This window comes from Artibeus jamaicensis, unplaced genomic scaffold, assembly GCF_021234435.1.
Source record: "Artibeus jamaicensis isolate MK-2021 breed Jamaican fruit bat unplaced genomic scaffold, CSHL_Jam_final contig_444, whole genome shotgun sequence".
NCBI classification, from domain to species: domain Eukaryota; kingdom Metazoa; phylum Chordata; class Mammalia; order Chiroptera; family Phyllostomidae; genus Artibeus; species Artibeus jamaicensis.
The window spans coordinates 7,138,645-7,151,345 of NW_026521831.1; the positions used below are offsets into that span (position 1 = coordinate 7,138,645).

A 12,701-nucleotide genomic window follows, 5' to 3' on the forward strand; every position below is an offset into this window, starting at 1 on the left:
CCTTGATTCCTCTCAAAGCAGAGCTGAAGTGGCCGGTTGTTTGAAGGAGCAAAGGCCAGGCTGCACTAGGAGGGGTCCGTGGGCCGGAGCTCCTGGGCTCCCAGGAGGCCCACGGAGGAATGAGGGCACCCTGACTTGCAGCTCTGAGACCTGGAGAGAGTTACCGGGCGCCTCTGGCCCTCGGTTTCCTCATCAGGAAAGCCCCGCCCCCATTGCTTTCATCTGACAATCAAATGAAGTAGAGAATTTCAATACCTAAGGAAAACATCGTTTCCCTTGAACATTACCCCTCTCCCACAGGACTTAACCTTTTGTTATGCAGCAAGTCTTCTCCATACCTTGATGAATATAGTTCTTAAACTGTTTGTGTGGGAGAGCTGGGGGCCTTAACGTTTCCCACCTCTTACTGTGCTAGGGACTTGGCACCGTAGAAATGACTGCAGCTGCCTGGTGAGAGCTGGCCTCCTACCCTCACTTTCTCACCCTCTGAAGGGGTCCCTACCATCCCCATTTTACAGAGCTGAAGACCGAGCCTCGCATTTATGGGGCTTGTTCCAGCTCACGCAGCTCACAAGCACCTAAGCTGCAAGTCAGCTGAACAACACGTCACCGCTTAGGCCTCTAGAGGTAGCCGTTTTCACCTTCCCACGGCCAGGAGAAAGCATCACGGGAGGCCAGTGGTGTCCGGGCAGCTCTGCTCCCGCACCCGCTAGGTGGCCGGAGCCAGATCCTGACCTTTCTGCCCCTCCGGCAGCACCAGCAGGAGAGGGAGTTGTCTTCCCAGAAGACAGTGGGACTCTGAATCACATGGAATTGTGTCAGGTGTCTGAGCTAAGAGGAAAGGTGCACTTTGTGTCCAGATTGCTCCCCCAGTTCACAGAGGGGAAAAGGAAGGCTCCAACGGGGACGTAACCAGGCAGGTCTGGGGGAGTCTTCATGCTTCCTTCATTCGGGACCCACCATGGGACACTCCATTCAGACGTATCAGTCCTCAGGTTCAGAGGTGACAGCCGGCATGCCGGCCTGTGTACACAGGTGTGGCTGGAGAGACCCAGGTGTTCACCACGACCCCAGCCAGCTTCTGGGGAGACTGGCCTCTCCCTCTCCTCCCCTTTTCTTTATTCCAGGAGGGCACCCACTGTGTTTAATTAACACTCTCCTGCTAATGGTCTTTGGCCTGGAATTTGGGGAGATCTAGAAGCAGGGGGGTGGGGGCAAAGGTGAAAATGTATTCTTTCCCTAAACAAAGAGTTAGTTAGCACACCCATTGTGCCAAGGCCCGTGGCCAGCTGTGGGAGACACAGAGCTGAATCCATGCTGATTCCCCTGCAGTCCGGTCAGACACCTCTACCTCCAGGAAAACTCGTTCTGGGGCACAGGAAATCCCAACAAGTACCTCCAGGTGTTCAGAGTGAGAGAGGGGACACACGCCCACGGCAGGACAGGGAAACCAGGGGGGGACATCAGAACCAGCAGGAAACAGCCATGGAGGAGGAGAGAACAGAGCCAGAGAGAGCAGGAGCCCTCGGGCAGCTAAGAGTCCCGAGGGACCATGGGGAGGGGAGGCAGGAAAGGGACTCGGTGCCAGGGAGCAAAGGGTCTTGCTTGCCAGGCTGAACTGGGAATCTCCGTTGTTTGACAAGAGTTGACACAGGATTAGAGAAAGAGGGTGGCTCTTGGAGCTGCACAGAGCTGAGCTCAAATTCAGGCCTCAGCTGGGAGACCGCGGACAGATAATGACCCCTGTCTGGTCTGGGTGTCCTCTTCAGACACAGGTCCCACCAGCAGACGGTGTGGCGACCATCCGCTGGGGACACCCAGATGGTCTCTCTGCCTGTTGGGCCAGAGCTTCAGGACTGGGCTCCAGATCCACGGGCTCCATTTTCCAGAGCAACTGAACCAACAGTTTGCGCCGATTTCCACACGGTCACACGGGCCCTCGGCACCAGTTCAGGCCGCTCGGCGCCCCAGGACACAGATGTTTGCTCTCAGTTAGGACACGAACCCATAAAAAGGCAATTTGTTACCAGGTTGGGAGGCTGGGCCCGCCCTGACATGGACCCAAGAAGGGAGATTTCACAGTGACTCCGGCTCTGTGAGCGAGAAATATTCAATAAAGAACTTCCCTGAAACATGGAGCGGTGTGCATTCGCCACACATATTCAATATCCATCTTTCATCGGAAGTGCCGAATTCCTCTGCCGAGCAAGGGCTCTGAACAGCAGCCCGCCCTGCCGCCGCTCCCCTGCACGGCAAGGCTTGAACGGCAAACGAGTTCTTTCAAAAATTATTTCAAGTCAGACTTTCACTCGGTCACCCTGGTCTAGTTTAACTTGGAAAGCTAGTTTCTGAGGGTTTGGGCGGGGTGGGGGGAGAATGGCCAAGGCTTAGAATCAGAACGTGGACAGCATTATCAAAAACTTATGTTCCCGTCTCAAAGTCAACTGGAGATATTTTAAGATCCAAATAACTCCAGAATTCTAGAGTTTCAGAGAAAGTACTGTCATTAGTTGGGCACGAATGTGTTCTGACGTCATCATTTTACTTGCAAATATTGCGTTGACCTACCAGGCAGAGCAGAAAATGACTATATCTACAAAACTTATGAGAGGGGAATAAAATGTTCTTTAGGGACCTGTTTAAAAAAAAAAAAAAAAACCTGTGAAGAAAAGAAAATCCTGCGAGGGATCATGTAGACAAGAAGGGGTGCTTTTCAGTTCAACTGTCCTATGTTTGGCTCATATACTGAATTCCCTGAGCTATCATTACTATGAACAGACGACTTTCCCCGTAATACATAAATTACAAACAACCCAAGAGCATGGGAGATGGACTCCTGTGATTTTTAAAGCCAAGACCTTCTGGTCTGCAGAAAGAATTTTCCTGCTAACTGAAACCAAATCCACATCCTGGTTCAAGCACCATTCAGGTTTGCTCCCTGGCAGAGGGCAGACACCCAAAACAAGAAAATAAACACGAGCTTCAGGAAGGAGGTGACCAAGGAGCTGGCTGATATTGGAAATGACTGGTTCAGAAATGGTCAGGCATGTAAAACAAAGGAGCAGCAGGTCAGGGAAGGAGGGGTGTGTGCGTGTGCGTGTGCGCGTGTGTGTGTGTAGGGCAGTGTATTCCTGACTAAGAAAAGACCATGAACGCCCCACCAAAAATCAAACAAACTGAAAGTTTGGGTTGTCCCTGGGAATTCTCCTTTTCCCCATCAGGGACAAGCAGAGAACTGGCCTAAAGTCTCCAGACAGGCCAGTACGGGCTCCGCCTCCTCTGCTCACAGCAAGGCCAGCTTGAGTCACAGCTTCAGATCACTCTGATGGTGGCATTAAACAGGTGACACAACCTGTGACCTCTAAAAGTGGCTCTCCCCCCCACCCCCACTTCCCTGACTCTGTCTGACTCCTTAGGCTTCAAAAACCTTGATTTCTGCACATGAGCTATAGGCGAGGGAGTCAGGCTGCATCTGTAAAAGGCAGGCAGGAGTCACTGGGCCCCAGGAAGTGCCCTGCCAGAAGTGCAGAAAACTGCTCCAAACCACACCGGACAGTGACGCTGAAGCAACCTGGAATGTCCTTCAGTGACTGCTTTCAAGGGCAAGACGCTCCTGGGAAGGTGCTGGGTAGTTTCTTCACTCCCAGGATTGAAAAGAGTCAACAATATCACCCCAATAAACTCAACAAAAAGAAAAAATTACTAAAACACACACACACACACACACACACACACACAATGCTACCTCATATAATTGCCGCATCCAGCTCTTGAGATGGCCTATCAGCAAATGTCCACTTCATCAAACCCTCTTTAAAGATACAAATGCACCAGCAAAGCAGCATATTGCACACCTCTCCAGCGATATTAACTTCTCTTGACCCAAAATTTTATATATGTACTATGGCCACACATACATGGCTATCTTTCCCTATAGTCTTCAGTTTTATTTTATAATATTCTTCCTTAAAAAAATAAAGAAGAAAATTCTTCAGCCTCCCAAGTTATCTTTTAAGTATTAAGTGTTCCCTTTTTACCCAAAATATATGCCTTGCTTTGATAACTGTAATCACGAAGTTTTGAGGGTAAGTTTCTGAAAGTTAAGCAGCTTAAAGCTTCGGAATTATTTTATTAGCAAGTCAATTGCTTTTCAAAGACTTTAAAACTGTAGTTAACCAAAAAATTACCCTTATCCATATCAAAATGAACAGGAAGTTTAGACCAGGGTGTAGAATGCTTAGAAAGACAAAAGCAAAAAACAAAAACTCAAAAGCCTGGTGGCTTCTTTAGGTCATGGAATGTGTCTGTTCCTTTCTGGCTCGCCTGAGGGTCTCTTTTCTTAATGACATGCCCCCAACCCCATTTTGATAAAGGGGATCTCCGTTTGCTCCGAAGGTTCAGCCGTGATGATGAACCGGGTCTCCATTGCTTCATGAGTGTCCTCGTCCCCCCCATACCTCCAAAACTTCGCAAAGGAACGGTGTCTCTGGGAAACTCTGTGTGACAAGCCGACAGGCACAATAAACATGGGCAGAATGGGGAGAACAGAAGGGTGGTGGTGCGGGCCCTGTCCCCACACACTCGGAAACAGCGTGTGGGCCCTGTCTAGCAACCGCGGGGCACTGGCTCTGCACCCCCTGGGCGACCTGCGGACCAATCCACATTCCAATGCTTATTGATGGGAGACGGCTATGTTAGCAACAAATGGGCTTATGCAGATGTATGTGTTTCGGAAACCCTGGCAGCCCACAGTGGCCTCTGGACCGTGCCCTGCCCCGACTTCTCTCCCAGCAGCAGCCTCCCATGGAGAAAGACCCTGTGCCTGGCTCAGATCTGCCACTTGTGTCCAGTAATTCCATGTCCAAGATGAGTCTCTTTGGAGACAGAGTGATTTTTGCATCTTAATGGCTCTGGGACACGGAGCCATCTCGCTGGAAACATCCCAAAGCGATACCCAGATTTCTTAACACCTATTTGTATGTTGGACTGATTGGCTTGCCTCTAAGACAAGCATTTAATGACATGCCAGTCAGTCCCAGCCCCGCTTAAGTGTCCCCTCAGATGGGCCGGCTTAAAGAAGAATGACAGAAAATGTTCTTTAATAACTATGGTTTATCCATCCCTTTCAGATAGTAAGTGGCACGTTCTCACCTCATTTGCAGCTTTTAATCTCAAATGGACATTGCTTTTGAAATATCCTCTTTCTTTCTTGCTTTTTTTCTCCCCGAGGCTGCCACTTGAAAGTTGAAATCTAGCAAGAACGGTAATGGTCGGTGCCAGCTTTCTGAATTACAGGGTGACTGCCTGGGCTGATCCTAAAAAGCAAGTGTCTTTTTTATGCCGCATAAAAGGCTGAAATGTTTACATATCAAAAGGCTATAGGCCAATTTCTGTCAAAATTACACATGAAGTTAAGCAGTACAAGCAATTTATTTAAACACTAGTCATTGTAGAAAAATTCAAAACCATATGCTCTTTTAGCAGTTTTTACAAATGCATTTGACCCGTGACTTGGCTAGACATACAAGCTTCATAATTTACTCTAAATTTCAAATCCCCTTGACGTTTAAATAAAAGATCTTCATTAATGAGGTTTACATGAATGAAAACTTTAGAAGCTGATATCGATTATCGAGGAACCGTCTGTGCATTTGCTCTAATTTTCAAATGACTGACTTTTGCTAATCATTTCAAGAGAAAGTTCCACTGAGAACAAATGATCGTCATTTGCATTCTGTGATTTGCACAAGCAACGGTGCAGTCACTTTGAAACAAACTTTAGTGAATAGCTCCGCTGAAAGCGGATTTCTTTCTGCAACCCTCGAAACTCGGAGCTCCTTTTTTTTTCTTCTTCTTCTTCTTCTTTTTTCTCTCTGATGCTTTGGGAACATGTCGTTTTTCAACACCCTCTTCTTTACCCCCAGTGTTATGTTGAACTTTCCTAACACCTTGATTATTCCGTCCTTAGGGGTTCGGTGCGTGTATCTGGAATGTTGCAAAACTCCCAGCCAAACTCAGCTAGTAAGCGCCTCTACCTCCTGCTCCATGCGGGGCCCCAGCCCTGGTGCGCGCTGCCCCTTAGCGGGGCGGCATTCGTGCCCCCGCCCACCTACTCTCCCAGGGAAATTTCTCTGAGGCTACCGGAGGTGTCCTTGACAGAGCAGCACGGCCGTTGAGCCCGTTTTGAGTACGAATTTTGAGGCACTGGATTTTTTTTTTAACCCCCAAATACAAAGTCGAATTGCGCTGTCGAAACCATGCGGGATCTGCATGCTGCGCACAGGCTGCCGCCGGCTCTGTGCTCTGTCCCTAATGGCCTTGACCCCTCTAAGCGGCCTTGCAACAGGAGCTCCGCACCTCTGCAGAGGACACGCCAGCCTCTTGCACGTGTCACGAAAAACCCTATCGAAACGCATCTGATTATGAACTCTGCTCTGTGACAGGGCAAGAGGCTGAAAGAATTGAAAAGAAAGTTCCATGAAACTGTAAGAAGTTGGGGCCGTAGGTGCATTTTTTAAAGAGCCACGCTGCAAGTGTGAGTGTGTGTGTGTGTGTGTGTGTGTGCGTGTGCGTGATGATAGTGGGCGACGCTTTTCTCCATGATGAAAGTATCTTGGGGCAGGAGGAGATACCCAAACACACGCGCTAAATTTGGGCACGCTGTTTGACACCAGAGAAGCAATTTAATCTATGCTCTATGAATCAATTTAGCGATGACTGCGGCGCAAAAGCGCCCGGCTAGATGCGGAACTGCAAATATACCTTATGCATGTAGAATCCGCTTATGCATTCTTTAATATCTTAAAAATGAGGGTTATTACCAGGGCGACTGACTCCTCAGCAAACACATTTTCATAGACTTCTGCGTGGTGATTGCTTTGTGTGAAATCGTGTTTGGGTGATAATAGGGAAAATCAATGGCGTGTTTACTGCGTCTCCGACCTAAGCGCTCGCCAGCCGCCCGCGGCCGCTCCGGGTCCTCCCATGCTGAGCGGTGCGTGCGGGGCTGACGAACAATCGCGTAGCAACACGAGGTGGGCAATTTGCGTGCGTCGCATTTGTTATTGCCACAGTATCCGGAGACACGAGGCCGCTGATGGTTTGTTTAGCGCGTTTCGGACACTTGTGGGTTTCGGCCGGAGGAGGAGGCGGCCGCGCCCCTGACTGCCTTCGGCTCCTGCCTCCTTGCGGACAGGGTGGAGATCCTGGAGATCGAGGGGCAACCTAGGGTGGAGGCGGGGGGGAGGCCCCATTGTGCCGGGAGTGGGCTTCTGGGGAGCTTGTTGAATAGCTGGAGGAGGATGACCTCAAGGTCCCTGTGACCTCTTCCCAGAAAGTCCCCTCTGCCAGAGAACAGAACTTTCAAACCCCTTTCCTTTTCTTGGACCCGGCTGATACCCGGGCCCTGCCCTTGGGTGGGGCGGGGGACAGCACACTCCTTTGTCCCAATGAAAATGACTTAAAAAATGCCCCTAAATCCAACCGCTGTCTCCTCGGCGAACGGGTAACAATTACGCGGCCTCATTAAATGTTAGGGACGCAAGAGACCCAGTGAAGCCCTGCGTTGCTTCGGGTAACTAAAAACCCTCAGGCCGAGAGAGGAGGTATGGTTTGCGACCGTGGAAACGTGCGGTCTAGAGCTGTGACTCGCGGTACAGTGCTCCTGCTCCCGGGAGTCGGTGGTACAGGGGAGGACCGCAGGAAAGCAAGGGCGAAGTGTAAATCTCATTTAAAAAGAGCAATGCACCAAGTGCAAGGAGGCATGATGGCGTGCGCAGGGGAGGGTGCCTTATTCAAAAACTCGGAGACACTCTCAGATCTGCGGTGAAGTCTTCGTACCGCGCTAGTCTGAGCACCTCTGCAGAAACCGACCGGGGACTCCTTCCCGGTTTCCCGCGGCGCCTCTGGCAGGCTCCGCTACTGTCCGAAAAGATCTGCTCCCGCGTCCCCGCCGCCCGCGCCCAGCCACCACCACAAACGCAGCCAGCGTCCCTGCGGAAGCGCAGCCTCCTGTTGTCTTCCAGCAACTGTACCAGGGAAAGGTTGGGAGGAATGAGTGTGCCCGGACACTGGCGGTTTTTAAGTCTGTAAGAACGGGGATAAATGCCTCTTTCCCTGGTTGGTAGGAGACGGAAGGCGCTATGGACACTTCCTTACCTCTCTGAAGGGGAGGATCACACTCCTTCCTCTGCGAGCGGTTTGCGTAGTAAAAATCCGCCGTCTCCCCAAATTGAGTCCCATCTCCGTCCTGCCCTAATCTCCGCCCTACAATCGCCTCTAAGTTTGCTCAGCACTTGGAAAAAAGAAGCAAGGCTCTCAGGCCACCAGCGGGTGGGCGTGAGGGCACTGAGGTCCGTAGCGGGAGGCCTACGAGGAGGAAGCGCCGCCGCCTAGTTTCTCCGGGCCACTCTTGCGCGCTGCCAGAGTTCTGCGCTCTGACCCGGGAACAGCAATTGATCGGTGCCCTTTCCCCTTTGCCCCAACGCCGAGGAGGAGGCAGCCCACATGCTTAGACCTAGTACGGCGACTTCAGACAACCCTGCGAGGACCCCTGTTAGTTAACCAGAGAGAAACGGGGATATGGGCATGACTTAAACGCGCCCCTCTTTCGTAAAACCCGGCCTTTCGGTCCTCCGCCGTCTCGCCTGGGCCTGCACTGCTCCCTCCCCTGGAGTGACCCGAGTGACCTGCATGAAAGGCCGAGAACGGACAGCTCTGCAAGACCCGGCCTTGAGCGGAGCCCGAAGGACCTCAGGGTCTCCTTTCGTTCCGCGCGCATCGTCTCCTACCTTCTGGCAGGGCTCTTGGCCGCCTGCGCGCCATCGTGGGCTGGATGCGCCTCCCGAAGCTCTGGCGGGCGGGGAGTGCGGCGCAGAGGACCCCGCAGATCCCCGCGGCCGCCTGCGGAGAGCGGCGCTGGCCCGCCGAGGCACGGAGAGCCCAGCCTGGGCCTGCCGGGTGAAGGACGGCTTAGGGGCCTGTCCCGGTCAGCGAGGCGACAAGTCGGAAGGGGAAAATGCGATTTAATCGGGGGAGGGGGGGGTGTGCGGCGCGGCGGTCAGGGAATCCTCAAAGCCTCATTTTTGGATTAAAACAAAAAGGGTTCGGAAGGAGACACCACATTTCCAAAAATAAAGATTTTAAAAAGAAAAGAGAAAACACAATACCTACCTACGCCCATGCAGGAGGCAGTTGGAAACATCGGTTCAGAATGTTAGTGTTGATGGCCAGTTTAAAATAGTGGCTGAACTTGGTTTCTGCTGAGTAAGGCCTAGGGACTGACTGCTATGGTAGTTTTCGAACCCAAAGTGACTGCAAAAAATTAAATGTATATAAATATTTAAAGAAGCACAATACATCTCTCATCGTTTTTGCCTTTACAAATTTTGGCCTGTGCAAAAACAAAAGGGTTGGGAGTGGTGGTTAACCAATATTCCAGGAGGGAGAAAATCTCCAGATAAAATAAAGTAATAAAATGGAGGTGCAATTAGGCAGTGAGTGCATTGGGACCCGGAGGAAGGGCGGAATTTTCAATCCTTCCTGCGGCGGACGCAGCCTTTCACATTTTCTAAAAACAAAACAAATTCAGAAAAGGAAAGAAAGAAAAGTAGCCCCAAAGTAAAAATCGGCCACAATAAATTTGAGCGTGCAGAGGAAGTCGAATCCAATAATAGGACCCAATCTGAGGGCAAAGGGAGTGGCGGGGGGCCCGAGAGGTCCGGCGGAGGGAGTTGTTAAGTGAGGCCTCACAATGGAATTAATGAGATTAACCGGGGCAATTAGGCCGCCCGCCCGGCCCCGCAGGTCCGCCGCGGGGCGGCTGAATGGAAAAGATTAGGTTAATTTCATTAATTCACAAGCCACAATCTCCTTTCTGGCCCTGTAACCTCCTCCCCTCCGCAACTTTCCCCTCCCCCCACTCTAAAGGCCCCCCACCCAAAGGAACAGAAAGGGCCAAATCTGGTTCTGTTTGTCATCTGCATATTACCAGGAACTAAATCCAGGATGACGTAGACTCAGTATAAAACCAACAAGAGGTTCAGTTGGGCTAAACTCCGTCCTACCCGCGGGTTGAGTTCAGCAAACGCTCCAGCGAGGGGAGGGCTGGAGGAGGGAGAGCGGACGCAAGGGGCGGGGAGGGGAGAGGGACCGCGCGCTCGCCGCCGCTCTCTTTCGGTTTGGTCCGGCTCAGAGGAGAGCGGACCCCCCCACTTTGCGGCTCTTTCCTCCGTGCGTCCCCGCCGCCCCCAGGTCCCGGCGCGGGGCTCGGGGATGCCCGCCAGCATGTTCAGCATCGACAATATCCTGGCCGCTCGGCCGCGCTGCAAGGACTCGGTGCTGCCGGTGGCTCCCAGCGCCACGGCTCCGGTCGTCTTTCCGGCCCTGCACGGGGACTCGCTCTACGGCGCCAGCGGCGCCGCCTCCTCGGACTATGGCGCCTTCTACCCGCGCCCTGTGGCCCCCAGCGGCGCAGGCCTCCCGGCCGCGGTCGGTGGCTCCCGCCTGGGCTATAACAACTACTTCTACGGGCAGCTGCACGTGCAGGCGGCGCCCGTGGGCCCGGCCTGCTGCGGGGCCGTGCCGCCTTTGGGCACCCAGCAGTGCTCCTGCGTCCCAACGCCCCCAGGTAGGGTTGCGCTCGTTCCGGCCTTCGCCTCCTGCCGCGGTCCGCAGCCTCTGGGGCGTGAGCGGGTGGTGGCGCTAACTTTTTTCACTTCGCACAAAATTTTCTCCTCTTGCAAGCCTGGATTCTCTCCCCGCCCCGACCCCCTTTTGCCGATAGGGCGCAGGGGTTTGCACACTCCCTGCAAACTTTATGCTGAAGTTAGCGGAAACGGTAACTCGGTGCCGGCATAGGGAGACTCAGGCTTTTGGGATTCCCTAACTGGCTTTGGGAGTGTGCGGGTGGACGCCGGAGCACCCTGCACCCTCGATTTCCGTGCACCTCCAATTCCCAGCATCCCCTTGCAGCCGATTTCAAAGTCGGAGTGGCTGCGGCCAGCGTGTGCGCGGTGGCAAGGGAAGTAGCTGATCGCGTACTCTATCTACTCTGTCGTAGGCTACGAGGGCCCCGGCTCGGTGCTGGTGTCCCCGGTGCCTCACCAGATGCTGCCGTACATGAACGTGGGCACGCTTTCGCGCACCGAACTGCAGCTCCTCAACCAGCTGCACTGCCGGCGAAAGCGGCGGCACCGCACCATATTCACCGACGAGCAACTGGAAGCACTCGAGAGCCTCTTCCAGGAGACCAAGTACCCGGACGTGGGCACACGCGAGCAGCTGGCCCGGAAGGTGCACCTCCGGGAGGAGAAAGTGGAGGTAGGCGCCAGGCGCTGCCAGGTGCGCTTCAAGGCCCTTTCCAAATAATAGGCCCCCCAGCCGGTTTTGCTCGGCCCTCCTTGAGGTCTCCCTGCACACATCCCGGAGGCTGCTGGAGGGCGCGTTAGGCCCAGGAAGTTGCAGGGAAAGGCGGAAGCGGGAGCCTCCTTTCTTTTCGGTAGTGCGAGTGCGGCGGGGGGGGGGGGGCACCCCGGGGTCCGAGCCACACTGAGCCCCGGGGCGCCCCGGCGTCGGGGCAGCGCGCCTTTGATTTTTAACTGTTTGTCCGCCCTTGTGCAACAGGTCTGGTTCAAAAACCGCCGAGCCAAGTGGAGGCGGCAGAAGCGGTCCTCGTCGGAAGAGTCGGAAAACGCGGAGAAGTGGAACAAGACCTCGTCCAAGGCGTCGCCAGAGAAGAGGGAAGAGGAAGGTAAAAGTGATTTGGACTCGGACAGCTGACGGCCGCCGGCCGGCCGCGGCACTTGCCTAACTCGAAGGACTTGCACAGACAGACGATGCTACTTTCTTGCACACGCGCTGCCTTGCGGGAGGGGTCGAGAAAGCGGAACGAGGAGCTGTAAATAGTGTACGGAGCCGGGAGGGCCGCGCGGGGGACCCGGGCCGCGCGGGGGCTCCAACCGGCAGCAGAGGCGGCTGCCGCAGGCGCCTTGTTCCTTGCCGTAGTATTTATAGTTAAGTTAACGGTGATAATACAATAAAATGATGGCGATGGTAGACGGGTCACATTCCGTATTTCGTACCTCTCCAGCACCACCATCTGAGGCCCAGGAAAGAAATCTGTTTAATCTAGCTTCGGAAGAAAAATTGGGCAGCTCTGACCTGTCCAAAAAAAGAGAGAGAGGAAGAAAGAAAAGGAAATTCTGGGTAGGAATCAGTCCCAGGGTGTGCGTTCTGGGTCTCTAGGTCTCCAGGAAGAAGTGATGAATGTGGAGGTTGTTAGGGGTTGGGGATGTAGCATTGCCCAGGAGATGGGCAGCCGGGGGTCCCAGTCCTCCCAGGCCTGTGGGGAGGAGGACTGTCCCTCCTCCCTGCAGACAGGAAACTGTATCTGTGCAGCAGAATACACCAGGGAGCTGGGAAAACCTGGGAACCTCCTGGGACTCCTGGCTGCTCTCCGGGCCCTGCTCCTGCGAAGTCCCCAAACCTAAGGTGGAGGGTTTTCCGGTGAAATTACACAGTCCAAAAGCCCTCTCTCCCTACGCTTTCCTGGGTCTTTCGTGGTTTCTACTGCTGCCCATCTCGTCCAGGCCAAGCACTACTGCCCCACAGCTCTCGCTGTGCAGGGCTCTCTTTCACCTGGTGGCCGGATCTGCGTGCCTCCGGGCACAGTAGAGACCTCATGGTGCTGGGCCCTCCGAGCC

General features: G+C 53.6%; 1 protein-coding gene across 1 annotated transcript; it reads left to right on the forward strand.

The window, feature by feature from the left end:
- Window positions 1-10,145: 10,145 nt before the first annotated feature.
- On the forward strand, window positions 10,146-12,024 carry GSC (goosecoid homeobox). Its single transcript, XM_037130346.2, has 3 exons — window positions 10,146-10,627; window positions 11,060-11,319; window positions 11,623-12,024. Exons 1-3 carry the CDS (start codon window positions 10,273-10,275, stop codon window positions 11,776-11,778), a joined length of 771 nt encoding a protein of 256 aa, XP_036986241.2. The 5' UTR covers window positions 10,146-10,272; the 3' UTR covers window positions 11,779-12,024.
- Window positions 12,025-12,701: the final 677 nt, after the last annotated feature.

Excerpts from the sequence above, each read along its gene's own strand:
- GSC (XM_037130346.2), top strand. The coding sequence starts at position 10,273 with ATGCCCGCCAGCATGTTCAGCATCGACAATATCCTGGCCGCTCGGCCG. Across the intron at positions 10,628-11,059 it reads CTGCGTCCCAACGCCCCCAG|GCTACGAGGGCCCCGGCTCG; the intron begins GTAGGGTTGCGC and ends ACTCTGTCGTAG. Across the intron at positions 11,320-11,622 it reads TCCGGGAGGAGAAAGTGGAG|GTCTGGTTCAAAAACCGCCG; the intron begins GTAGGCGCCAGG and ends CTTGTGCAACAG.